This window comes from Arvicanthis niloticus, chromosome 1, assembly GCF_011762505.2.
Source record: "Arvicanthis niloticus isolate mArvNil1 chromosome 1, mArvNil1.pat.X, whole genome shotgun sequence".
Taxonomy (NCBI): Eukaryota; Metazoa; Chordata; class Mammalia; order Rodentia; family Muridae; genus Arvicanthis; species Arvicanthis niloticus.
The window spans coordinates 125,685,286-125,711,986 of record NC_047658.1 but is presented as its reverse complement, the minus strand read 5'-3'; the positions used below and the strand labels follow the sequence as shown (position 1 = coordinate 125,711,986).

Genomic DNA, 26,701 nt, shown 5'->3' with positions numbered 1-26,701 from the left:
GTCCGGGTGAAATATTGTGCATTTTGAGTACATTCTAGCACCCCAGTGTATTATTTTGCTACTTAAGGCATACTTATATAATGTGACTTTCTGGGAACATTTGAGGAAGGGGAAAAGGTATAGAAAAAGACCACCAAAGAATGAAACTCATAATTCGATGCAGACTCTGGTTTCTTTTCTTACCTTTATGGGACTTTTCCAGTCTCTTGGCATACGCATTCAGCGTACACCTCATACTTTATGCATTACTGAGTTCTAATTATGAAATTTTCTTCTAATTATGATAATGCAAAATTATAGGAAAATCAGCCTGAGCGGCAGGAGGAGTAGTTGTTCGGCCTGCATACCGAGACTTTTCACTGGCAACAACCCCAAACCAGAACAACTGGAGCAGAAATTCTTAGAGCACTTTGCTCCTAAACCTTGATTAGCATGTGCCACAGTCATTGATGATCATCTGCATAAGACTAGCAACGTCATGCCACTGGCCTTAGGCTTAGTTAGTCAAACTCATAGAGCTCATAAGGGGCCAGAGAAAAATTTTGTTTTCTTAAAATAGACAAATAACCTGTCAGTATGGCAGTATCCAACACAGTTCTTTCTCTTTAGAGTATATCCCCACATGTATGTGTGTGTGTGTGGGGGGGGGGGTGTCAGAAATTGCTGTTAAATGTCTTCCTTAATCACTTCTCTACCCTACTTTTTGAATCAGGGTTCCTCACTGAACCTGGTGCTCACTGATTCAGCTAGATGGGAGAGCAAGCCCCAAGGATCCTCCTGTTTCCCACTTTCCCAGCTCTGAGATTACAGACACCACTACCATGCACGGTGTCTTCTACCTGAGTACTGGGGATCCAAACTGGAGCCCTCCTGCTTGTGTGCCTAGCACTTTACTACCTGAGACCCCCCCCCAGCCTCTTAGCACCCTAGCCCCCCTAGCCCCCAGCTCCCCAGCCCTCCAGCCACCCCAGTCCTCTTAACCCTCAGCCCACCAGCCCCTTTATTTACCCAGTCCTCCCCAAATCCCCTAGCATCCATAGGGGTATTTTTGTCTCTTATGATATACTACCTCTGCCTGTCAAGTGATACTTGGGAAATCGAATCACTTGAGAAAATCTATGATCTGTAGCTTCCAGGGTCATGTAAGGAAGGGGACATTCCGTTTCCTGAGTCTAGTCTCAGAAGCTCAAAACTGGGACTTCTGATCATATGTTTACGGTCCTGGCCACAGATCTCTCAGGTCACAGGTTCAAGAGCCATGTGTTGGTATAAGTTTGTTCTTTGAGATGGGCTCTTGCTATAAACCTGGATTGGCCATAAACTTGTCTCAGCCACACATACACTGCAAGGATAGCGCTAAAACATACACTAGCATTCAGTTTTCTTTTTAGATAATGTTGTTTGCTAGTTACTGTCTTACTTTTCTTAGAGGTCAGGTGGAAAAGCTAGAAAATTTGGCCACAGTAACTTTCCATAGGCAAATGACGGTCTGTTAACCACTCACTGAGACTCTTCTGTGCCAACACAGTAAGTCTCAGACTATTCAGTTTTGTAAGTTCCAAGCTTTCAAAACAGAGTTAATTTCAAAAGAAGATAGGAAAAAATGGAGGCATAAGGGAGGGACTAATATTGCTCAATAATGTATCTTTCAGGATGTGCTTGGGCAATTGTCAACCAAGAATTCTGAGCAATTTACTTGAATCAGGGGCTAGAAGTGGGTATGGTGATGTGTACTTGTGACTTCAGCAATAAGGTGGCAGAGGCAAGAAGATGCCTCAACTCTAAGATGAGTTCTGATTTTCCCGGGCTACAGAGTGGAAGAAAATTAAGTGCAGAAAGAGGAAGAGGTATGAGGACACATGGGTTTTTCTGGGTTGGAGACAATGGTTTGGTTTGGTTTGGTTTGGTTTGGTTTGGTTTGGTTCGGTTTTTTCTGTAACGTAAATATCCAGGGGACAAAGCTGAACATTCTGTCAGCCCTTCCAAGGAAAAGTTGGGCCCTTCAGATCTACATTAGTGAACTTTTAAAAGAAACAACTTGATTTCTAGCTAAAGTGACTCAGCAGGAATGAATAATTTCTGTCTATTCATAGTTAAGAGGTACATGAGACAGTTCCTCCGTCCTCTGTTTATGGTAGAAAATGACATCGAAATTGTTTCAAAAGCTCTAGTTACAGAGAATAAAAACTAGTTTGTTGATGTTTAAGAACACTAAAGAGAACTCTCTTGTAAGAGATGATGGGAAATTGGAGAACTGGGCTTCAGACCCCTTAGGTGGAACAGGGAGGGAGAGAAGGGGAGGGGAGGGAAGAGCCTTAAGGAGTCACAAGGAGATGCAGCCACTCATGAGCCATTGACTTCCTAGAAACCAACTTAGGCATTACATGGAAGACCAACTACTTAAAGCCAAGGAGAAGACCAAAAACCATAACAGGTGCAGTGCAAATTGGGAGTATTAAGCAAGCAGCCAAGCCAAGGGCTTGTTCTGTTGCCCTGGTTATTATACTAGTGTATAGTAGTGTGTAATATACCAGTGTATAGACTTTAGTGGTTACTGAGAAGAAAAGGTAGCTATGGAGGAAGCACACATCCATGTGTGTCTGTATGAGGTTTCTGTTATACTTTATTTCATAAAACATGTTTGAGGGGAAAAAACAGAAGCAGACAAAGAATTGGTTATTATAATAAACAAAACAATTTTCTATTCTTTCTGTGTGGACTAGGATGTGTTTTTATGTTCTTTCTGTTAACAGTGAATGGATTACTTTTGTAGGCTATGATGGATAGAGTGAATAAATGCCATAGGTTTAGGCCTATGTTTGAAGATAATTAGGTTGTTAAAAACTGCTGTTAAATAGTCCTGTCCTCTGTCTTACAGAGCATGAGCTGCAGTCAGAGAGTATGGTTGTGGGCAAGGAAATGATGAAATCTTGGTTTCCATTCAGAAGCTGAGGATTGTGGGCTGGGGGTGGAGGGTTGGCTGGGGTCCTGAAAAGCCAGAGAGTTACACACCCAGGACACTACGGACAATTCTTTGTCCTCCTGTGTTTCATATCTTCTACTCACCGTCTGCCAGGATAATCGTTTTCATTTGTAAAATAAGAAAAATCCTGCCTGCTTTACTTACTTGGCAAATACAATCCACGATTACAATATGAATATAGTATTATCACACATGACAAGGAGAGTCAAGACCACCACTTTTGAACTGTAGTTGGAGAACATTTCCCTATCGCTTGCCGTCTCTTCTCCCTCTAAGAAGGCTTTTGAAATACATGGTTTGCTCTAAGATTTGTATTAAAAAACATCCCCCAAGAAAGAATGGACACACCAGATATCCAATGGGAAGAGGTTGGGTGGAGATTGGCAAGATCTGTGGATATTTGGAGATACTTGTGGCAGGAGGCAAAAGAAGCAGACAGCAGTTAGTTAGTTAGTTAGCCACTTGCCTCTGCTGGATTCCTACACAGGTAACTTTCTCCTTCACAAGATGTGACAGCAAGTGCGAAGGGAGAACTCCCCATTCATCCTGATCTCTGGTTTATAGCTGAGCTTGTTCGCATCTTACCTTAAGTTCTATGAAAGCTCATGTAAGTTAGGATTTCTAACCCCACTCACTCCCATGGAGGGACTGAATTTCCCCCAGCAGCATGCAGAGTGGACACGGCAGGAGGGAGGGAAGCAGATGACAACCTCTAATCACAGCTCATAGCGCACAACCTGTGGGTGAAGTTGTTCATCCATGTCACCTTGATCTGTGTTCACATGGATTAACAGATGCCCTGAAGTGACACAGCTCCACAGAAATGTCTTGAGCCTTTCAATTATACTGGATCTTTGTAAGGAACTGAGGATGGAAGATGATAAAATATAGTAAGAAAGAGAAATAGACCAAAGATTAACATGGCTTTGTGTCATTACTTTGAGTTTAAATTTTCTATTGAGGGGAAATTATATAACAAAATGTTTCATGTTTACCAGGATCCTGAAACTCTCCTAGGGCCAGAGAAATGACACATTAAGGAACACCTTTAAAATGTTAGCCTGTCCATATCCAATTTATTTTTTAGTGTCCAGTGTCTTTTAAGTCAATTCATTAGTATACAGATCTATTATAGTGTGTGTACCTGGGTTATTTTTCAAAAGTTTCACTGTAGTGTGTGGTAAAACCATGCGTATGCACAGGGTTGTAATAGCACCCGATTACTAAAGAGTCCTTGCTCCCTGCGCCTTGGAGTAAAGCTCTTATATAGGTGTTCTTTATGTGATAGTTTAATATTGAGTATATTTTTTAGACTGGAGTTTTTTCATTATACTAAAACATTCTAATGCACATATTCCGGTCTTTGAATAAAACTACATCTGAAAGACAGAGCTGTGTTTCTGATGTTAGTGTTTAGATGACATGACATTATCGATGCTGCCTGCTCTGTTCTTCAGAGGCTTGCCCAAACACTTGAACTTCAAACCAGCCATGGCGATAACTATTCCCCCCATGATTTGCTGTAAATTCATGTCAAAATACTAAGTCTAAATAATATATAAATGTTAAAAGGTCACTGGTATTCTGTGGGGAAGCCATCATTGTCATCTGAAGCTCATGGGCTGTTTAAATGTAGTCTAGCTAGTTATTTGTATCAGTGACATTATACTATGGTATATTATCTAACTGATATATTAAACATGAGTAAGAGGAGAGAAGGGGTTCACCTCAGATAATTTCACCATTTCATAAAATTATGAAAAACAATAAAAAGACATCTTAGCAAGAAACTTTCATTGTAAGGAAATAGTCAATCGAGCATTCTCTGTGCATTAAAGATGTATGCAATTGGTGTCAACCTGTGTTACATTTGAGAAATGCAGAAACAAGATAATTACTCAATTTTTAGATGTGGTGGGAAAACAGACATTCAATATTATCTCTCCTCATACAGTGCTTCCAAAATTCCCAGGAAAATACTGAAGAACGTTTTGTGGATGACTAACCTAGTGGGACACAATGATAATTTCTCTGGGAAGACACAAATAACTAACACTGACTGGGCACAAGCTTGTCTATAGTGAGCATCCTGCTCTAGCTGATAGGAGATGTGTTTCAGGAACCCCAGAGATGGAAGACAAAGACAGTATAGTTTAATGAGGCATAAAAAAAAGAACTCTTGCATAGATAGAACCATAGGCATTGTCTTCTTCACCTTAATGAAGAAAGAACTATAGATGGTGAACTAGTGGGTACATTGGATGTTCTCAACCTAGGAAACAGGTGGCACAAGCACTCAAATGACTGTATAAATTTTAAGAATGAACGGTGCTTAGTATCACACCTGTAATTCATACTACTTGTCTTGGCTGACCGCCAAATAGCTGCAGAAACAAATTTAAATTTTCCTTGGAAGAATGAACTTTCCATGGGAGCCTTAGAGAGTGTAGAATACAAAAGCGCAAGCAACGTGACTCCATTCAACAGCTACATTTGGGAAAGGGCATCCTGGAAAATCACATAGCAGCAAACACAGTAATTTGATTGGATTTCTCTATTTCATAATCCTTGTATTTAATGTATACGTTCACAGAATGAAATATGAAAAGATGAAAAGAGAAGGAGATGATCAGAATCAACTAAGCAGATTTTTTAAAGAACAAAAGAAACTTTAAAAAAGTGAAATAGAGGGGCTGGAGAGATGACTCAGAGGTTAAGAGCACTGACTGCTATTCCAGAGGTCCTGAGTTCAATTCCCAGCAACCACATGGTGGCTCACAACCATCTGTAATGGGGTCTGATGTACTCTTCTGGTGTGTGTGTGTGTGTGAAGACAGCTGCAGTGTACTCATATAAATAAAAATAAATAAATACTTTTTTAAAAATGTGAAATAGAAATTGAGGTGAGTCCATCTTGAATGGATTAAACAGCAAATTCGTCATGACTTATTAGAATAGAGAACTGGCAGAGCTGTTACAGAATGCAACATATTAAGAGAGAGTTGTGAGGTCTCAGAGGTTAGCCGCAAAAGTAATACAATGTATATGCATTGAAAACTCATTGTCCCCAAAATGGGAAGCATGGAAGGAATGATGAACAGATAGCCTTTGGAGAAAACAGCTAGGAATTCTGCAGAACTAGGTATTGACAGTCTACAAATTCTGCAGAATTATTTCTAAGGAAAATCTGCATAGTGACTAGAAGCAGATTGTCTAGACCAATAACTTACTGATGGAAGAAGTAGCCAGTGGGAAGCAGTGGGCTGCCATCTGTAAGGTGGTGGTAGTCAAGAAGTCTTGAGTAGATGCAATTGCCTTCATGAACAAGTTATGTCATTCTTCTGAAACAAGCAAATGACTCTTAGCTAGACCTCAAATATGCCAGAAGAGAGTAAACACTACAAATGAAAATAGAGCAAAGTATGTGCCTGTAACTGTAGACAAGCATATTTCAGAATAATGACAGTAATTGTAATTTATAGAGTTAAAAATAAACTCAAGAGTTACTCTGACCATGTGTAGCTTAGACACGGGTATACCCAGGGTCAGACACTCTTAAAGTGTGAGCTATTTGTATAAAGAAGAATATGGTATGGATGATTTTACACATGTGGTTTCAGTTTCTATGACCAAGTTCATAGGATTAGCAAGAGAACATTGTGATAAGATGTAATGTCACTGGACATGAAAACATAGATAAGCAGTTAACCTACATGGGCTTCTCTTCCACTAAAGGATATATTTGTTTTGTTTTGCTTAAGAAAAAGTATTACTATGTAGGCTGTTGTGGAACTTACTATGTAGACCATGCTGGCCTTGAACTCACAGGGCTCCCCTCCCAGTGTACTTCTAGTGCTGGGATTGAAGGCATGTGCTACACATTTTTATTCAAATATCACTCAGAATTAGTTAATAATCAACATAATGGAATATTTGAGCAGGGCTATCACAAGAGAATTAGAAATTTGAATAAAAATAACTAATAACTTACAGTAATAGTCAACAAAAGCTCAGTGGTCACTCAGACTTAACAATATATGGGATCAAGACAAAATTATTAGTTGTGTTTTGGACTCACAGATGTGATTTAATATTTCCTCTTTTAATATTTGTTAGTTGTTCTAATAATTAAAGTGATAGGACCAGAGCATGTGAGGTGGTTCAGCAAGTAAATGATCTTGATGCCCAAGACTGTAGACCTGAGTTCAATCCCAAGAGCCTGCATAAAGTTAGATAAAAAAAATGAACAATACCACAATTGTCCCTAACAATGACACACATACTCCCAACACACACATACACACACACACACACAGAAAGAGAGAGAGAGAGAGAGAGAGAGAGAGAGAGAGAGAAACAGACAGACAGACAGACAGACAGACAGACAGACAGAGACAGAGAGACAGAGAGAGACAGAGACAGAGAGACCAAGCACACAAAAAATTAAAAAATATTAGCAGAAAAGCATAATTATGAGTCAATAATAACTGGGTGTGACAACCTAAAATGTCCTTCAGTGAGGATAACACTTCTCAAACTTGCACACCTTTTTACAACAAGGATGACAGGAAACACTGTGTGAGACATTTGAACCCAGGCTTCAGAAAACCTGGTCATAAAACAACTAGAAGTAATGATTGGGTAGTCCCAAAGATGGCCCAAATTTCTTGTTGGTAACTGTGCGCATGTATGCATGTATGCATGTGTATGTGTTCAGTAGATGTCCCAAGGGAAAGAACCAAAAGACAAGGCAATTTTTGTGACATGTGAGCAAAGATAAGTGACTGAAAATTCCATACACAGGGTTATTAGTATACAGGGTTTGTATACATAGTTTCTCCACTTTTCATATTGATATTCAAATCTGTCTATGATTTCCCTCTCTTCCTTTGTTCTCTTCTCTTCCTTTGTTCTCTTCTCTCATGCATACATTGTAACACTAATGGCATGTTGGTGTGTTTGTGTGTCTTTGTGTGTCTCTGTGTATCTTTCTCTGTGTGTGTATGTGTATAGACTCAGTAGATGTTGAGTATCTTCCTCAATATCTTTCCACCTTATTTTTTGAGACCCTTTCTCATTGGATGCAGAATGTATGGGTTCATCTAGAATGGCTGGCCAGCAATGTCCGAGATCTGCCTACAGACACAGGCTACTGTCACTGACTTTTTAATATAGGTTCTAGGCATCTGATCTCAGGTTCTCATGCCTGCATAGCTAGCACTTTACTAACTGAGCTGTCTCCACAACGCTGTTCCAATGTTAATGATATGTTTTCATGTAGAATAGTTACATTTTTGAAGGTTATCTATTTTTATCCACAGCACTCTTTGGTCCAGTAATTCCACTTCTTATAACTTATCTTCAGTTGGTAAATGATATATATGCTCAAAATATAATGTGCATATCCTTATGTATATTAATAAAAATCTGGGTAACATTCTGGGAGCAAAAGACATATTAAAAGAACTTGTGCATGTCTGTGTGCATTTATGCAACCACATGAGTACAAAATCACGTTATTTATTTATACTACCATATAAAGAATAATCCAGTGTATTAGTTGGCACTAACATATACAGACTAATATTTGTATAGAAATATATGTATGACATTACCTAGTGAAAAGAGCAGAATGGACTGTCTCTTTTAGCAAATATGCCTTTATGTTTATAACATGTTTATAGTTGTCTGGACATGAATTATATCTAATGACAAGAAGCCCTAGCAGACATAATATAAATTAAGAAGCAATGGAGTAGACTTTCAAAGATTGAGAGTAACTTGCGGGAGCAGAGCTGTCTTCTCTTTCTACAAATGTCCTTACGTCCCAAATCTCTCTGTGTGCTCTCACCTTTAAATTGGAGTCAGAAATGGGCACCAGACATTACACACACACACACACACACACACACACACCTTAGGGGAACCTCAGCTCTTTTCCCCAGCTTTGCAGACATTAGTTCTGTTTTAGTGGTTTTCTTCTGGGCTCAGTGGTGATGTAGCAGTTCTCTCAATACTATTCTAAGCCATGAACCTTCTCTGCTGCTTTTGGACAAGGTGATGGAAGGTCTTTCAGTCAGAAGATAATTTTTATATTCACATATTATATTCATTCTACATAGTAATGAGCCTTAGAAGGACTTTTTTTCTTCAAATGTGTACTTCGAGTGTATGTATTCCCTCCATGTTGCACCTCCCCCTCCTTGAGTTTCCTTCTCATGGGAGATATACCTGCATATGGTTTGTGCCTGTATATACCATCTAGGAGCCACAAATGAAAGCATGCAGTATTTATCTTTTTGAGGCTATCATGATTCACTCTGTGTGATAATCTCTTGATATATCCGTTTTCTTCCAAACAACACCTTTGATTCAGCCAGAAGATTTTTCTGAGCAAAGAGCATTGATGTGGCAAAAGTGGCAGGAAATTCTTTAAAAAAAAAAAAAAAAAAGATTAAACCCAAATCTTTTTTTTGTAATGACATCATTTTTTAACAACCATAAGAAGATGAAAATGAACAAATGAACTGTATAGATGTCCTCAATAATTTATATACAATTGGTTTAATACAATTACTAAGGTACTTATTTTATGCAATATGTTTGCAATTAAATAGCATATCACACTTTCAATAATATTTTTGCTGGAGATACGTGATCTGTATTTAACTGTATACAGTTTTTAAAAGTAGCTATAGAAGAAGGGATCGTGAATTAGAGAGCAAGTGGGAGGAAAGACACAAGAAGCTGGAGGGAAGAAGAGGGAGAACTGGAAAGGTATAAATATAATACTCATGAAATTCTCAGAAAACTAAAAAAAATTAAAAACTGCACATTTTCATATCCATATTTGTTACATTTCTTGAACCTGAACTCATCATCAGTCTTTAAATTATCCAGGATTCAATAAGATTAAAACTTGAGATGATATTTCTCTAGCCACATTAGACATCTAGCCTAATAGGCTGCTGTCCTATTAGATAATACAAAACAGTCCCCAACAAGTTATATGGTTCATTTTCAGCCTTTAGAGTGATTTTTCTACTTCGAATAGCAGGATATCAAAAATAAGTATCTTCAGAATTACAACCCCAAATCACATGATGAAGTGCTAAATAATTTGCCACAGACAAGTTTTAGTGCTACTTGAGTAGGAAGTTCTTGAAACACCCACAGCTGGATACTTTTTGCACCACTTTGGCAGTGACACATAGAGCTGGTGAGAATGGAGAATCTTACTTTAGAAACTGTGTCTGTTCTGCTGCAGGCATGGGACCCGCTGTGCCGGAGAAGTGGCAGCCACTGCAAACAACTCTCACTGCACCGTTGGAATCGCTTTCAACGCCAAGATTGGAGGTATGGGACACTTCCAGGGATATACACGGGAGCCAGAAAGTTCTTGGCCAACTGCTTTTCAGAATCCTTTTCAAACTAGTGCTTCTGTGCATGACAGCACAAGTACAGCTGACAACACAATACTCATGTGAAAGGTGATTTTCAGTGCGATGATGGACACTTACTACCAGATCCGTCACAAATACAATTTTTCTAAACAGACTTGCAGGAGGGAGGGGTGGATGTTGCTGAGTAGTGATCATAGAAATGTGTTCTGTTGATATCTGTACTAACTCAGAATTGGTATCTGGGTCATGCAGAACGTGCAATGGAAACATCAAACCATACTGTCTTGTTTTAGTATATAGTGCCTATGCTTTTAAAAGTTAAAAGTGACTTTTAACTGTAAACTAAAATGCTAAAGGGTAAAATCTCTTCTTATAATCCAAGAATATAGTTATAATGTTACCATGAGTTCAGATTTATGCATGGGTGTGTATGTATGTGTATGTAGATACATACATACATACATACATGTATGCATACATACATACAAAGATAGATACATAGATATGCATATATTTATGCATATATGTATATAAGGTCACATACAGTCAAACTTGGGCACATATATGTTTATTATAAAGATTTAGCCAACGCAGTATGAATGAATCAGTGTTGAAAACTGAACTCCAACTTTCCTTCTGGTAATCATCATAGTAAGGAACAAATGATTGCCATTGCCACACACAAGGGAAAGACAGCATTCAATTAAACCCTAGTAATTTTATTATTAGGTTTGAAGGTGATTCCCTCAGTAGGCTGAAGGATATCATAACATGGCTGCAAACTTCTACAGGCATGGGAGTACCTTGTTCCAATGCCCTATTTGCTACTAAATAGTTTGTCTAAAATTAAAAGTGGCATTCCTAACCAGGATACGAGCATGAAAGATTTAGAGTACAATAGCCTCCATTCATGCAGACTCCCAGTGACTGTCTCAAGCACACAGTTCCCCAGCCCTTGCTATGTAGCCTGTGGTCATTTATCTTCCAGAATGAGCATAGCAAGAGGCTAACAACAACCAATAAATGGAACAGTTATGACAAAATACTGTAAGAAAAGTCACATGAAACACGAATTGTTTATTTCTAGAATTTTCCAAGCCATACATTTGGACCCTACTTGACCATGGGTAACCCATGTCATCAAAATCAAAGCTACACATGGAGGAACCACAACCTTAAAGCAGGTTCCTGAGATTCCCTTGATTGCTAGAGACATCAGAATATGTCTGAGTGATCTATTTTATTTATTTCCCCCTAAATTCTGGAGTTGACAGTTTGATGCTCAATAAATAGCTACATTCAGGAACATCTACTCTAAGGGGGTCTCAGGCCCATCCTGGAGCTCCCTTAGAGAATCAGATCCGAGGCTACCTTGGTACCACAACAGTCAATTCTCACATGAAGACTTACATCTTCTGTTGCCGTGATAACATTCCATTCCAGACCCAGCACTCTGACTGACCCTGAGGGAAGAGGTGAATGAACTCTGAACTCCCTCACAGCTGCTGACTGTGTTTAACTGTACTTTATTTAAAAGATGAATGTATAGGGATGACTCAAGAAATAAGAACATTCTGAACTAGAATTTGATTCCTCAGATGCAAGGCATATAGTTTGTAATAGAGTTAGAGAAGAGATGTCTGATGGGCATGACACTCTCAAAAGAGAAGGGAAAGGTGGAATGGGGGAGGACTTACTTAAGGGCCATGGGGAGGAGAGCAAGGGCTGATGTTGGGTTGTAAAGTAAATAAATAAATAAATTTTAAGAATAAAGTAAAATAATACAAGTCTCAGTGATGATATTTTACAAAAGCAAGTTTTTTCTTCTACTAAATGATTAGAAGTTATATTATTGGTGTAAATTGCCAAAATACAAAATAAAAAGTAAAAGTTGCTATTGGACACATAATTTATTTCTCAGTATATTAGTGCCTTTTTGAAAAATAGAGTTAATTCTGGATTTCTGTCTGGTAGGAATGTACTTAAATGAAGACTAATGACTAAATGTTGTTAAAACTTTTTGGGAGTTACTTGAAATGTTAAATGCATTCTCATCCATTACTTGGCTTGTAAATAACTTGGCAACAAAGAAATACAGTAAGTTTATGACGGTCTAAGATTATGGTGTATACAGGACATGAGGCCAAGGTAACTTGGCGACTGCAACTTTTACAAAACTGCTAAGGTTAGAGGATTTCCACAATTGTGAGCCCAAGTTATTCAATGGAGAGAAGTTTAGGATGGTGGATTTCTTGAGTATCTTTGTCAAAGCAAAATTTGGAACATTGGGGAAAAAATAGAGACCTAAAATTTTTTTTCAAGGAAAATTTTAATCTTTTGGGCTGGAGAGATGGCTCAGCTATTAAGAGCACTGACAGCTATTACAAAGATCCTGACTTCAATTCCCAACAACCACATGGTGCCCTCTTCTAGTGTGCCTGAAGACAGCTACAATATACTCATATAAATAAAATAAGTAAGTCTTTAAAAAAAATGTAATCCTTTGTACACAGTGAAGCCTCCTTTCTCCCCTTATCCCCATGACAGCTTCTACAAAGTGTTTGGTACTTTTTTGCCAAGAAAATGCTCAATGAACTGTGGTTACAATGTACTGGGATGAGGGAGATGGTTAAGGGTGCCTACTGTTTGTATACTGTTTGCTGCACCCACGTGGTAGCTCACAACTTCTTATAAGTAACTCTAGTTCCAGGAGACACAGTGCTCTCTTCTGGCCTCCGAGGATTCTTAAACACATTATACATAAACTCAGCCAGACATACCCATACATATTATAAATAAATGAATGAATATTTTAAAAACTCTTTTATATATTATTTCTTTCCCAAAATTGTCGAACTGGGCTGTGTCAGCATCATCTCCTGGAGATAAGTAACAGGTTTGCTTCTTTCTGCTTTGAAGGTGTGAGAATGCTGGATGGTGATGTCACCGACATGGTGGAGGCAAAGTCTGTCAGCTACAACCCACAGCATGTGCACATCTACAGTGCCAGCTGGGGCCCAGATGATGATGGCAAGACTGTGGATGGGCCAGCTCCCCTCACCCGGCAAGCCTTTGAAAACGGTGTGAGAATGGTAGGTGTTCAAAGCATCTGGGGTGTAGAATTTTCTATGCAGAGCTTATAGGCCTGGCATCCTCCAGGATAGAGGATTTCTGAAGCTCGTGAGCTGGCTGGCCACTGGAAAGACATCTTGAACATTGGCATCATAGGTGGTTTCTGTTCTACAAATAAACTCAGAGTCAGTATTTCCTCTGCCATGAACAGTGTAGTTGGGTGTTTAGAGCCACACAGAGGACAGACAGTAATTAATATGTGCAAATGACACTTTAAGAAGCAAATTCCAGATGTAGGGTTGTTGAATGGATATTTCCAGTTTCCCTTTGGTATCACCCAGCACAGTTCTCTCCATTGTCGTCTCCCCATTATAACACTTAGTTAACTTCTGTCCAGGGGCAATATTGTCTTTTGGTCACTGACAGATCTCTCTAATCAGGCAATTTACCATTTTAATTTGATGTCACTGAAAGAGTCTCTCTCCACTGTCCCCAGAAAACCTAGCTCCATAAACTATTGTAATATAATGTTAGTTTCAAATTATAAATCTTCAATTGTCTTAAATTAAGTAGAAGCAAAGCCACTAGAACTTGTAAAAAGAGGGATGCTTTGCCAGAAACAGTGTCTTTCATTCTACTAATGAATAGAACTTTGAGTTTTGTGAAGAATGCATGCTCTCTGAATGTCATCATTGATCTGGTCCTAACATCCTTTGCCTTTCTAGTCATTCTCTGCATTGTCATGCATGTATCCCCCACTCTTTGTAATTATTCATCAGCACATGCTGTTTTCTCTGGCCCACCCCCAAGTGCTTCAGTCCTCTACTGAAAAGCCCCCTCTTCTCTTCTCAGAAGCCTCTCCAAGCCCTAGCTGGAATGGACTTCCATTAGTCCCCGACTCTGAGCTCAATGCCTTTGATAGTCTTCCTGATGCTAAGTAAAAGTAAAATCTTATTTGTGCTCTGTATCAGAGTTTGTTCTGGGTTTATCTTCCTCACAAAAGTGTTGAGTCCCAGGACAGCAGAGCATGTGCTTTATACATATTTATGGATTTTACAAAACTAAGAGAATGTACTGAATTCTAGTGAGCATTCTGGAAATGTTTGTTGCATCAAATTTAGTTAACTACAAATGATATGAACCACAATGTTTTCATAGATTCAGCCCAGATTTCGAACAGTGGGATGTATTTAGTTGACTAGCATGTTTGAGCAGGAATAAAAATTATAGTGAGTTTTGCATATTTTCATGAGCCTGGGCTAGATTTTTAGCAAAAGCCATCCTATAACTATTCTGAAATGGATTTGAGGGAGAAAACATTTGTTTTATAAGCACTTTCTAGCAAAGAAAAAAGTTTATGTTTTATGAAGACGTTTTCATTTCTAGTTCTGTCTACACTCAGCTACTTTTGTGTACTTTTAGCAGATAGGTAATATTGTAACCCATTGTCTAGAATTTCCTTTCAAAGTGCTTAATACCAAAGGAATACACCCTAAGCCCTCTGCTGATTCATTGCCAAAGCTGTGGAGTACTGTTGGTGGCCAGTATGCCATCAGTAAAGTGGCCATCTGAGTTTAGTTCAAATCTTCCAATTATGAAAGCATTGTGCTCATAAAAAAAAAAGAGCAACCTGGAATTTCTCAATATTAAAATCATTTTATTAGTAATGCACATGCCTTGTGGTTCTGCACATACACATAAAGAATGCCCAAGCCTAATAAGTAATTTGGCTAACTGACTAACAAGCCTGTGAATGAGTGATAAGGTGCCAAAAAAGTTTTAAGATTTATTTTTACTAGAGTCTGTAGCTCAATAATAGATAACTGAAATCTTAACACATAAAACTGATAAAAAAAAATGTGGCACTTTGATTGTAAAAAGTCTTTCCTTTTTAAAGTTAGGCTTAGAAACAGATCATGTGAAGAACCATTCAGCTACATAGGACTATTTAGAAATAAATGATGTGAAAAAATATTAGGCCCATTTCAGTTGCAAAAAAATGACCTTTTTATTGTGGTAAGTCGTATGCAAAATGTATGTTAGAAAGCAGTTAATCAGGGTCTTCCCCACCCAAGTACTCAGTCATTGACAGCTGAGTGCAGATACATCTTTCTATACCTTTAACCACATTAACCTGCCAACTGGGAATCACGTTGAATCTCTGCATGGGTCCCATGGGCACCGTTCTAGTGCAGCTCGTGGAAATAGGGCTCATTGGTTTTATTGGTTTCAAAAATTTTGGAGTTTTGCAGTACTATTGTTTAGGGGCTGGGATAAGACTCTGCAGTCAAGCATGTACATGAGGCCTTAGCTTCAATACCCAGCACCCAAAACCAAAAGAATAAGGATAGAATGATTTATTCCGAATTCCTTTAGAGATCTTCCTGGGACTTAATCTGAACAAAAAGGACTTTGGTTTTAAGATGAACCATTAACTTTTAGAGTTGAAATAGTAGCAAAAGCAGTAACTCTTAAAAGGGAAGATTTATCTTCCGGTCTGTCTCCCATCTCAATATAAAATGGCAGCAATAAATTATTGAAATGAGATAAAATTGATTGGACAATGTTTTCATGTATTTAGCAGAGTGAAGCCTTCAAAGTTAAGCTAAAGTCCAGTCTAGTATTCGTCATTTACTTATGACTTAAGCTATATCAAATAGCTTGCTTCCATTTCTTTTTCTAAAGTAGTGTGAGGATATACTACTCACTCACAAACAAAATAATCAACATAAGGTTATTAATGCACTGGCTGACTATAGTAAGTATTCAAAAAACCCCTTAGCGAAAGATACGTTCTTCAAAAGTACTGTTCATTTTTGTTCTTAGTCCCGCATGCTTCACAACTAAATTGTGTCCACATTGCAGAATTCTAGATGACTCCATCAGGTTACTTTTTGAGGTAGATTAGAAATAACATGGCACAGATTGGCACAGAATCTCTGAGCTTTGTTACTAAGGTCATTTGCCTGTTTCTCCTTTGCCTATTTACACCATCACTTCCTCTTGCTCTAATAAAGTAAGTGTCTCCAATGTAAAGCATCTGCAGTTTTACTGTGATTCTGTGTGCATGTGTGTGTGTGCATTCACATGTGTGTGAATGTGTGAATGAGAGTGCACATGTGTGAGTGTATGTATGTGAAAAATGTGTGTGAATGTGTATGTGTGAGTGGGTGTGTGTGTGAGTGTGTGTGTGTATGTGTGTGTGTCCAGTCTCAAACTGCTTATTTTCCCAAAAAATGTTTCTCTAGATAGCTGTAAGTATACCATTCAACATTTCAAGTTGATATTTGGTAGATTTTATCAGAAAAATGAAAAGTTTGACTACTTTCTTGTGTTGAAACATCATGTAAAACCTAAATTTATCTTCTTTGAGGTCTTGATAAAAAAGAATAAGTGAGCCTTTGGTGATTAGAGGACCTAAGGAACAAAGGCAGGTAAAGAGATGCCATCAGCTAACCAATGGAAAGCTTTCACCATGACCTTAAGTCACTTTGGCCCATTGACGTCTTACCTACATTTTCTACTTCCTGTGGGGATTAGAATGAGCACTACATACACCATATCACCTAGAGAAAACACAAGCAGAGACTCTACAAGAATATTTCAACCGAGATTCATGTAGTGAATGAAATATAGTTGGCAATTAGAAAAGGCAACACTACTTTATGGGAAGGGTAGACAGTTCCCTTTGATGAGGGAGTAGCTGCAGACATAAAAGATAAGCCTAAGCTGATAATGTGAAGACCTGGAAGAGGAATGTTCTATACAGAAGGAACAGAAGGGACCAAACCCCCTGAATAGCAAAGGATTTTTGCAAACAGCAAAAGGTTTGCCTGAATAGCAAGAGGTTTGCAGTGTATTTTCTAGAACAGAAGATTACCTCGGGCCATAGAAACACTAAGAGTAGAAAGTGATAGAAAGGTGGCATTGTCTAAGGCCAGCTCAATGGGCTTTTCTACGTCACAGAGAGGGTTTGAATTCCATCCTCTTACAGAAAGCCACTGGAAGTTGAACTAGATAGAGCAGGTGCCCTATAGACATGCCATCTCTTGGGGTGAATTGTGGGGACAAGAGTGGAAGATTACAGTGGTCCAGGACAACTTGAAGACCATGGAAGCACTGTCCGGGCCACTAGAAATATCAGGCAGCTGGAGAGAGAAGGACATGTATGGAGAAATCTATTCACAGAGGAAATAAATACTTTTTGCTCAGGGCTTCCAAGTATTGATCATGTCCATTTTTGCTGCTTACTAATCAGAAACATACCAAGTATTGAATTTCAAAATGTTTCCCATTTATTTACTGTAAGACAAACATTTGAATCAGTGGGATGTAGCAGTGCTTTCAAATACTTTAACAAAATCAGAATTGATTCAATTTATTATAGCTCCTTTAGAATTAATGTGCCAAAATTGTATCAGAGAAACTGTGTTAAACAAACCATATCATAGTTGACAACTTCTTCTTGAGTGCTCTCTCTGCCTCTCTCTCTCTCTCTCTCTCTCTCTCTCTCTCTCTCTCTCTCTCAATTACATATTATTTAATGTCAAAGAGCTGTAAAATTGGTGTACTTTTTAGAGTCATATAATTTGAACTATAGTTAATGAATGGGAATGTGATAAGATGAAGGTGAGAATGTCGATGGAGATGATGACAATGACAATGATAACATGAAATCGTAATATTTTGGCCAATCTGTTCACTGCTGTCACTCATCTGAGCCCCTAAATGGGCTACTAACTTTTAATCTGGACAGTAATGTTGTGAGATGAGCATTATCTCCCCCAGCCTTACGTTAGAGAAGACAAAGCTATCAAAGTAAGAACGCGGCCCTCAGTGGTTACTTTAGTAAGTTCGGCTACTTGTTCCTTTCCTTTCTTCTCTGACACATCTGACTCTTCCTTAATCTCACTTTCCTGTTTCACCTCTGTTGGCAAATACACATTAAGACAGTTAATTCTCATATCTTAGAAAGAATATGTAGGGCTGGAGTGATTACTCCAGTAGTTAAGAGCACTGGCTGCTCTTCCAGAGGTCCCAGGTTCAAATTCCGAGAACCCACATAACATTACAACTGTCTATTCCAGTGGGTCCAGAGTCTTCTTTTGCCTTCTGCAGATATCAGGCCATACACATGGTTCACAGCCATGATTTATGCAGGCCAAACACACATATGAAAACCCATAAAAATACATTAAATAGAATAGCTGATGAATCCCTCTCTTCTTTGCATTCCCTTCCTTTCCCTGTTCCCATTTCTCTTTCCCCTTAAGACTGAAATTTCTTGTGGCTTTTCCTATACCTACCTGTCTTCTACTAGGTCCTATTTTCATTCTCTCTTGGGGCTATTGCATTAGAAGGCCTCCTTCCCCAAGGAACACAGTAAGGTTGCTCTGTTCACTGACCCCCACATACAGAGACCCCCAAGCTTTCATCTAACTTGTCCTAACAGTGCATCCTGCCTGCTCTTCCTATACACTCTAGCCTCCCAGACTCTTTAAAACTCTGTGGTATTTTACTTGTTCATATTATGATATCTCCTCTCTAAAGGTCTAGCATCAGACTACATCCTGTATTGTGTGCAAAGTACTCAAAGGACGGATTTAGTGGGAAAAGACAGAATGACTGAGGAATGTATGGATGACTTCCATGCTAATTTTCTATCTTTGCTCAAAAAAATAACATTTGCATTGCTTTGACCATATATAATGATCCTAAACTGTTAAACGTGCATAATAAACCACGGTGGTTAAAGAACCACAAGTCTGGATGCAGAGTCTCTGATTGGGAAATGTGGGTTCTAGTATGTTTTGTTGGGTTTTTTTTTTTTTTTTAACCTCATTCATGTTAAAATTAACCTGTAAGATCAGTTTGTTTAACCATTCAGTGGAGCTAAATGATGTCAGTCCCTCACAAGATCCTATTTTAATGCCTGTAAAACACACTGCAGAGTTCTTGACACGATGCAAAATCTGGGAATATTATAAGTCTTAATCAGATTCACCTGAAATACGCAAGGCAATAAAGATGAACTGCTACCTAATCATGTAAAATACCGGGAAAGTCTGCATGATCCCATACTCCTAGATTTAATCAGTTTGAGATTATTGAGTGATCCTATGGGAGCCTTCAGATGATATTAATGAATGTTCTGCATAAGAGAAGAAAGTACCAAGAGAATATTTGCTCAAGTTTTTTTTTCCCCAAAAGCCACTAACTTCATACAACTCAAAACACAATAATGTGGGAATCAACAAGTTTTGGGTTTTTTTTCTGCCACATACACAAGAATTGCCATTTATTTTGTGATGCCTTTGGTAGCTTAAAAGTACATTCAAGACTCTGAGATATCTCAAAGTAGAGAGATGTGTTTAACTTTAATCAAGGTTTTCAATTTAACCATACAGAATCTTTTCTTTTCCCTCTGCCTTCCTTCCTTTTTTTTCATCCTCTCTTCTTCCCATGGAGTCTTATATACCCCAGGCTGTGTATCCCAAGCTAATTTCAAACCAAGTCTTTCTGATTCAGCTTCACAAGTGCTGCCTTTACAGGCATGTACCACCACCCTCAACAACAACAAAAATTTCTTGCATCATATGAATATATGAATAAAAATTGATTTCAAATTTCATTTTTGATCGTGTAGAACTATTGTTTTAAAAATTCAGATAAACTTGTTACATCTTTGCTGCCATAACCTTAGGACTTGAAATGACTTGGTTAACTCAGTTCCCACCAGTCATGCATTGTTTTACGTGCTGTGGCCTTTAATGCACCTTGTTTTCCTTCTTAAAACTGTGGCTTCATCATTGTCATCTATCAAGGAACATTCTGGTAGTTGTTGCTGAGAGTCAGCGAATCCTCCCTTGTCCTCACAATTAAACATCGCTTGCACAGACTTGTCGACTGGATGCTTCCAAACCCACCCAACCAAAGCTTCAGCTTTCAGTTCTGCATGAACACTATCATTGAGGAACTATGTCTATATGCATGGATTATCTTCTTTTCCCTTTAAAATTCATCACTGCCTCCCATGACTGACATGGAACACTAAGCTTTTAGCAGGGAACTAAGGGTCTCTCATCATTTTGCCAGGGCTTCAGAATAGAAACTTTACATGTCGTCTTTTTAAAGAACAGTATAAGAATTACCCTGTGACCATTTGCCCTTATTGTCCCAGATCCTTGGCAAATAGGACCCAAGGAGACAATTGTGCCTTCAAATTTTTAGCCAATCCAAAGTAGGAAAATGAATTCATAAAATAAGTGACCACAGACAGTTTTCAGATATCGATGACACTAAGGTAAGTGGCAGAATAAGGGGCTGAGAACACAGAGTTTTCTTTAATGGACTGTGTTTATCTGTGAGTTCCGCCATGCTCAGCACTTTGCTAAGTGTCATGGGAGGATGAATAGCACATAACCCTCATCTTAGGGGAAGTCTTTAGGATGATGAGGGGATGTCTAAATAGAGTGTGAACCAACTCCCAGACTGCAGTCATCTTACAAAACCTGGAAAGAGAAAACACAACACACAGTTAAAAAAAAATTACTTGCCTGGAAGCCATCTTGTCCACTTTGAATTATTAAAGTTTAATAAGATGTGTGTAGTTGGTACTTATCAGCAGGTGTCTGACACATTGACAGCATTTCCTGACATGTGTGCTCAATTATGTTCTCTAGAAAAAGAGCAAGAAATTGAAATGGAATCTTTTCTATATTCAGGAAAGCTTATATTATGGTTGTCTTGTCTTACTCAAGACAGCTTACTTAAAAGCCCACTACATACTTAGCATTGATTTGGCGTTTGTCTTGCATCCCACTCCTAGAGAGTTCATGTAGCTCATTGTGAGTAGTTGAGGACCACATTTTACAGGGTTTTCTTGGCCTGGGGAGATGGCTCAGTATTAAAAGCACTTCCACAGGACCAGAGTTCAAGTTCCAGCATCCCTGTCAGGAAACAGTGACTCACAACTAACTGTAATTCAAGCTCTGGCGAATTCAGTACCCTCCTCTAGCTTCTATGTGTGCCCACATGCATGTACATGCACACACACATACACACAGGTGAAATGAAAAGTAATAAATAATATTTTTAAGTAACAAGTTTTATCTGTCACTTTATCTGCAAGTAAATTTTCAAGTCCAGGGCAGCTTTCTTGGTGGGTTTTGGTTTGCTTGGTTGGTTTGCAAAGGTCATTAAAACATTCAACAAATTCAGAACAGAGCTGATGTCAAGGACAGGGGATGAGAGTGAGGAGATTCAACACCATTGGTTGTTACCCTCCTGTTGAAACAAACACTAGTTTCATCTTCACACTGTGGTGTCCAGGGGTCCAGTTCTTTAATTACTGTTTCTTCTTCTCAGAAAATTAACACATTCTCAAGTAGAGTAGATATATAGAATATTTGACAAAAGCACAAAGTCTTCCACAACCACGTGTTGTCAATTGAAGATGCAAAAGTCACACATGCACATTTTTGAAGCCCTTAAATTAAAAGCATGTGTCTAGCAAATGGAGAGCAAAGAAGCTTAATGTCCTTATATAATAAAAGCAGCAATGGTTATCATAATAAAATTAACTGATTCCACTGGGGGGGTAGATTTTTTAATATATATACACCCAGCTGTAGTAGGATTGATAACAGTCTATACTTTAATAAATGACAGATTGCTGCTACATTAGTTGTTGAATGTTGTAAAGCTATGAAAAATATATATGGAAGGACAAAGACTGACAAAGGAGCATATTTCAATTTGGTGTGACTTAATGAAAATTTACTATAACTGGGCCCATTATTTAAATTTTGCCTGAGGATTTAACTATACTTGAATGGAACTCTGTGTGTAATTTATAAAAACTAAGAAGTGACTTCTCAAGTGTAGTTAACTTAATGTCATCCATTTGTAAAACAAAAGTGTGTTTCATAAATACACATGTGGTTTTAAATTCTATAATTATCATAGTATTGCCTGAGGCATGAGTATCAAATTTTGATTAATGTATTCTATCTATACATTTTTAAGGGGGGAAAAAAGCACAAATCTAAGGTAACCTTATCTGTTTAAAATTTGCAAATATTCATTGCTGCCTTGTTTACATTTTTAAAGAAGTGTTAGTATTTATGTAATTAAATCAATTGTCAAGCATATCCTAATTCTTCTTGTTAATCTCTTTCCTCATTTCAATGATAAGAACTTGAAAAAGGTTTATTTTGGCTTATGGTTTGAGGATAGGACAGCCTTGGCTCAGGAGTCAGAAGCAGTGAGGTGCATTGAATTCATGTTTCAGTAACTGAAAGAGACAAATGCTGGCGCTCAGCTTCCCACCATTTCTCCATCAAAAGACCCAGGGCACTGGACGGTTTCACCAGTATTCACAGTGGACCTTCTTGCCTTGGTAAATCTTTCTGGAAATACCATTGTAGACCTATACAGATGTGTGCTCTATGGTGGCTATAAATCTGTCAAGTTGACAGTGGAAATGAAGCATCATGTGCTATATTAGAATCCACTACCCCTGGATTAGCCACATATCAATGGGAGTCCTTTTGGTTTGCTTGATTCATTTAGTGTGACTGCTGGGCTAACTGAGAAGCTAGTTAATGTCTCAAAAGTTGTCCTACTGTGCTTCTGGAAGATTCAAAAGCATACAGATTCTGGACTCAGTGAACTTGAGGTTCATTCTAAGCAGTAGTTTCTATGGTTCCAAATGTAAGGTTGTGAATGCTGTTGGGGAGAACACGTGGGTACATTTCCTTTAGTATAGTATGACATCAGCAGAAAATACAAACCTCTGTGTAATGAAGATAAATTGAACTAGGCTGATGTTCTCCTGTTGCTGAGAAGTATGGATGACTTGGGTCATAGAATTTGTAGTGCACATAGTATGCCTACATTCCTCATTATATAATGCATACAATCTAATGTAATTCTCAAGTTTTGTTTTAAAATTCTGTCATGATTGTGGCTTCCTAGTAGTGCACAGTGCGTGGATGTGTAAACTGAATCTTGGCAGTTAGACAATGTGGCTGGCCACTAAGACACATAAGATATCAGATGTCTGTGGGAAGCCTGTGTTCTCTCACTGTGTAATATCAGCTCCTGTTGAATATCATATGGTGCATGTATGCATGTGCATCCCAAACGTGGTCACAGGAAGTGACAAAGAACCATATCCTTGAGTCTCTGGAGGAGTTATCATGCAGGGTATATTGAGCAACATCCTAGTCTTCACTGTGTTGGTTCTCTGTCTTTGCCAACTTTGTAGGAGCTCCAAGGCTTTATTGCAAGTAGAGGCTTTTGTCAGTTTGAGGAAAGACACATTGCTAAGTTGCCAGCACTTCACTTCCCTTCCTGTTCTCTCCATTGGAGCAATTACAAAGTCCCAGTGACATGGCATCTGATAGATGAAGTGCTCGGTCTGGCAACTGCTCTTCTCTTCAAAGGAAGGGTGGCATAGGATTCATTTTTAAGAATCACAGCAAATTCACCATGTAATCATATATTAAAATGAGTCTAATACAAATAGTTTCTTTTTTACTCAAGACAAGATTGTATTTGTGGATAGAAATTGCTGTGAGTTGATTCTCCTTATTTCAGAAACCCAATAAGATACCCTAGGTAAGGTCAAAGCTGTTGCTCCCTGTAGTTGAAAGCAGTGACATCATCCAAGCCCCACTGGGGATTATAAAGGGGGATGACTTGCTTATTGCTTTTTTAAAGAGTTGAGCCAGCAGTTGCAATAATTCCCAGCAAGAACTTCATAATGTAGAGCTAACTTCAACTAGGATGAGCTGTTATTATCTCTGGAACATCTCTGTTCTTTGTAAGTGCCTTTCAAACATTTATAATAAATCCTTTTCATGCCCTTGTTGATAATAAATGTTTTTATTCTCTATGAAAGAAATTTTTTAAATTTTACACCTCAATATAAATTTAAACACATTTCAGGACAGTTTCAAATGTGTACTTTTAAAAGATTTATTTTTATTTTTAAGTATTTATGTGTATGTATGTATGTATGTTTGTTTGTTCAAGTGCCCAAGAAAGGCAGAGCCATTAGATCCCTTGGATCCCCCAGGAGCTAGAGTTACAGGCAATCGTGAGCCACCAGACATGGGTGTTAGGATTTGAACTCAGGTGCTCTAAAAGAGCAGTACATACTTTTAACTCCTGAGGCATCTCACCAGCCCCTCAAAATCAGTACTTAACATTATGACTATCCCTCTTGCCTCCACGAACCTAACTCCTCTGAAAGTCTGATTGTGGCTTTGGCTTTGCTAAGATGGTACAAGAGGTAGAGTTGGCAGGTGTGACAGAGGCCTTTGGGAAGGCTGGAATGACTAATTGGACAGAACAGCTCAGCTGCTGTTAACTGATGCTTGGAATAATGCCTGGGAATGTAGGACATGTGCATAGTATAATCTTAGCTTCCCCAAATAAGGAATTGAGAGTGAACTCTACCTGTATGACTCTCCTTCCAACCACCGTTAGCAATCCTTGCACCATTGAAAAGAAGCTTACACAAGGCTTAAAGAATGGCAGTCTGAAGGGCTTCAATTTGTTTTTAATTGATGCATAAAATGAACTATGTACATATTAATGTAATGCCAGGAGTCGTTTTCCCACATTGTGCAAGGTTTACAGCAGGTGAAATATGACTTTTTAAATTTTCCTTCTCCCACTAAAAATCCTGTTTTCAGCTTTTTTGAGATAACTTGTTTCTTGATGAGACTAATGTAGTCGTGTGAGGAAGATGAAGTCTGAGAAATCAGGAGGTGTGGATGCCAGCAGTTGGGACTGTGGAATTCTTGATTTGGCCAAGGCATAAAACAGAAAGAGAAAGGTTGTGTTTTCTTTTCAAATTAGCTTAATCCACGGTTGTTAAGGAGCATTTAATCCACACTGTGATATAATTTCTTACACATTGAGTATCAGTGGAGATCACGATGAGGAAGCCATGGTTCAGCATGCCTGCCTCCAGACTGTCTCTTATGTGTCTTCACCTCTAGGTACTATTAATAGCACATTATTAAGGTCCAAAAGTCTAGTATTTCAAGTATTTGGATAGACAGAATATCTGAACGTTAAAAAACAAAAAATTTTGTTTAAGAACATATTTATTTCTGGTTTCAACCCCCAAGTTTTGTTTCTTCAGATATTCTACTGCCATTTTTTCTTGAAAGAAAGAAACTAATTCTTTTCTTTAAGTTATACCATAAAAATAAGCAAAGGAAAAGAAATCCAAAGTTACAGAAGCCAAGAATCACACCTCTGTACATACATGTCTTTGATGTGTCAAATGAAGCATACATCTATAACCCCCAAGGTTACCGAACCATCTTTAAAAAATATAAATAAATAAAAACATTGAAAATAGGGTTGATTCTCTAAGCTATTATTATTGTTATGATTTTGTTGGTTTGTTTGAGATTGTTCTTCTTGTTACTGAGACAAGTTTTTGATGAGTAAGTATTCCAGGCTGACCTCAGACTCACTATGTAGTCCAAGCTAGTTTCTATCTCATAGTACATCTTCTGCCTCAGCCTTCTAAATGCTGGGATTATAGGTTTATGTCACCATGATTGGCTAATTCTATTAAGAATCAATGCACTTACATTCTGTTGGATATTATAGGTAAGCAATTCTTTTTAAATAGTTCTGTTAATACACTGAACACAAAAGGACCAGTTTTCTGGGAACTGGAGAGTGGAGGGCCCCACATTTCTGGGGCTTTTAACTATCCTTTATTCTGGCCTTTGACCAGGTAGCTCACTGTCTCCAAATATCACCTTTAAATGTGGAACTCAAGTCCCCTCTTGTCCCTTGAATTCCATACTGCCAGCCCATGGACTAGCACTCAAACAATGTTGTGAAAAGGTATTAAGTATTGGCTGGTTATACAGGGTGTTTAAATATCTGCCACTCAGCTTAAAATATATTTAACCATAAAAATAAAATTCACTTGTAGTAGAAATGCTTGTTGCAATGACCAGCACCTGACTCCATAATCCTTATTGGGCTCTCTAAGCCTTTAAAAACTAAGCCGACTGCATTGGGTATGCTCAGTGAGCATATAAAATTCATTTTTATTTGTGTATGGTTGTATAAAATTAATACGGTTGCTAATAACTGCATCTAATTTTTCAATGTTTTATTAAAAAGTCAAAGAACATAAGAAGTGGCTTTAAATACTTGCATTAGTAGTCTAGTAGTATGCACAGAAAAGCAGAATGCAGAG

General features: G+C 38.2%; 1 protein-coding gene across 3 annotated transcripts in view; it reads left to right on the top strand.

The window, feature by feature from the left end:
* The window catches only part of Pcsk5 (proprotein convertase subtilisin/kexin type 5), a 411,165-nt gene that overhangs the window by 146,959 nt on the left and 237,505 nt on the right, over nt 1–26,701 (top strand). For all 3 annotated transcript variants that reach the window (XM_076918285.1, XM_034512925.2, XM_034512945.2), the window contains exons 6-7: nt 10,251–10,339; nt 13,306–13,478. In XM_076918285.1, coding sequence (XP_076774400.1) covers nt 10,251–10,339; nt 13,306–13,478 — 262 coding nt within the window. The remainder of the gene's footprint in view (nt 1–10,250; nt 10,340–13,305; nt 13,479–26,701) is intronic.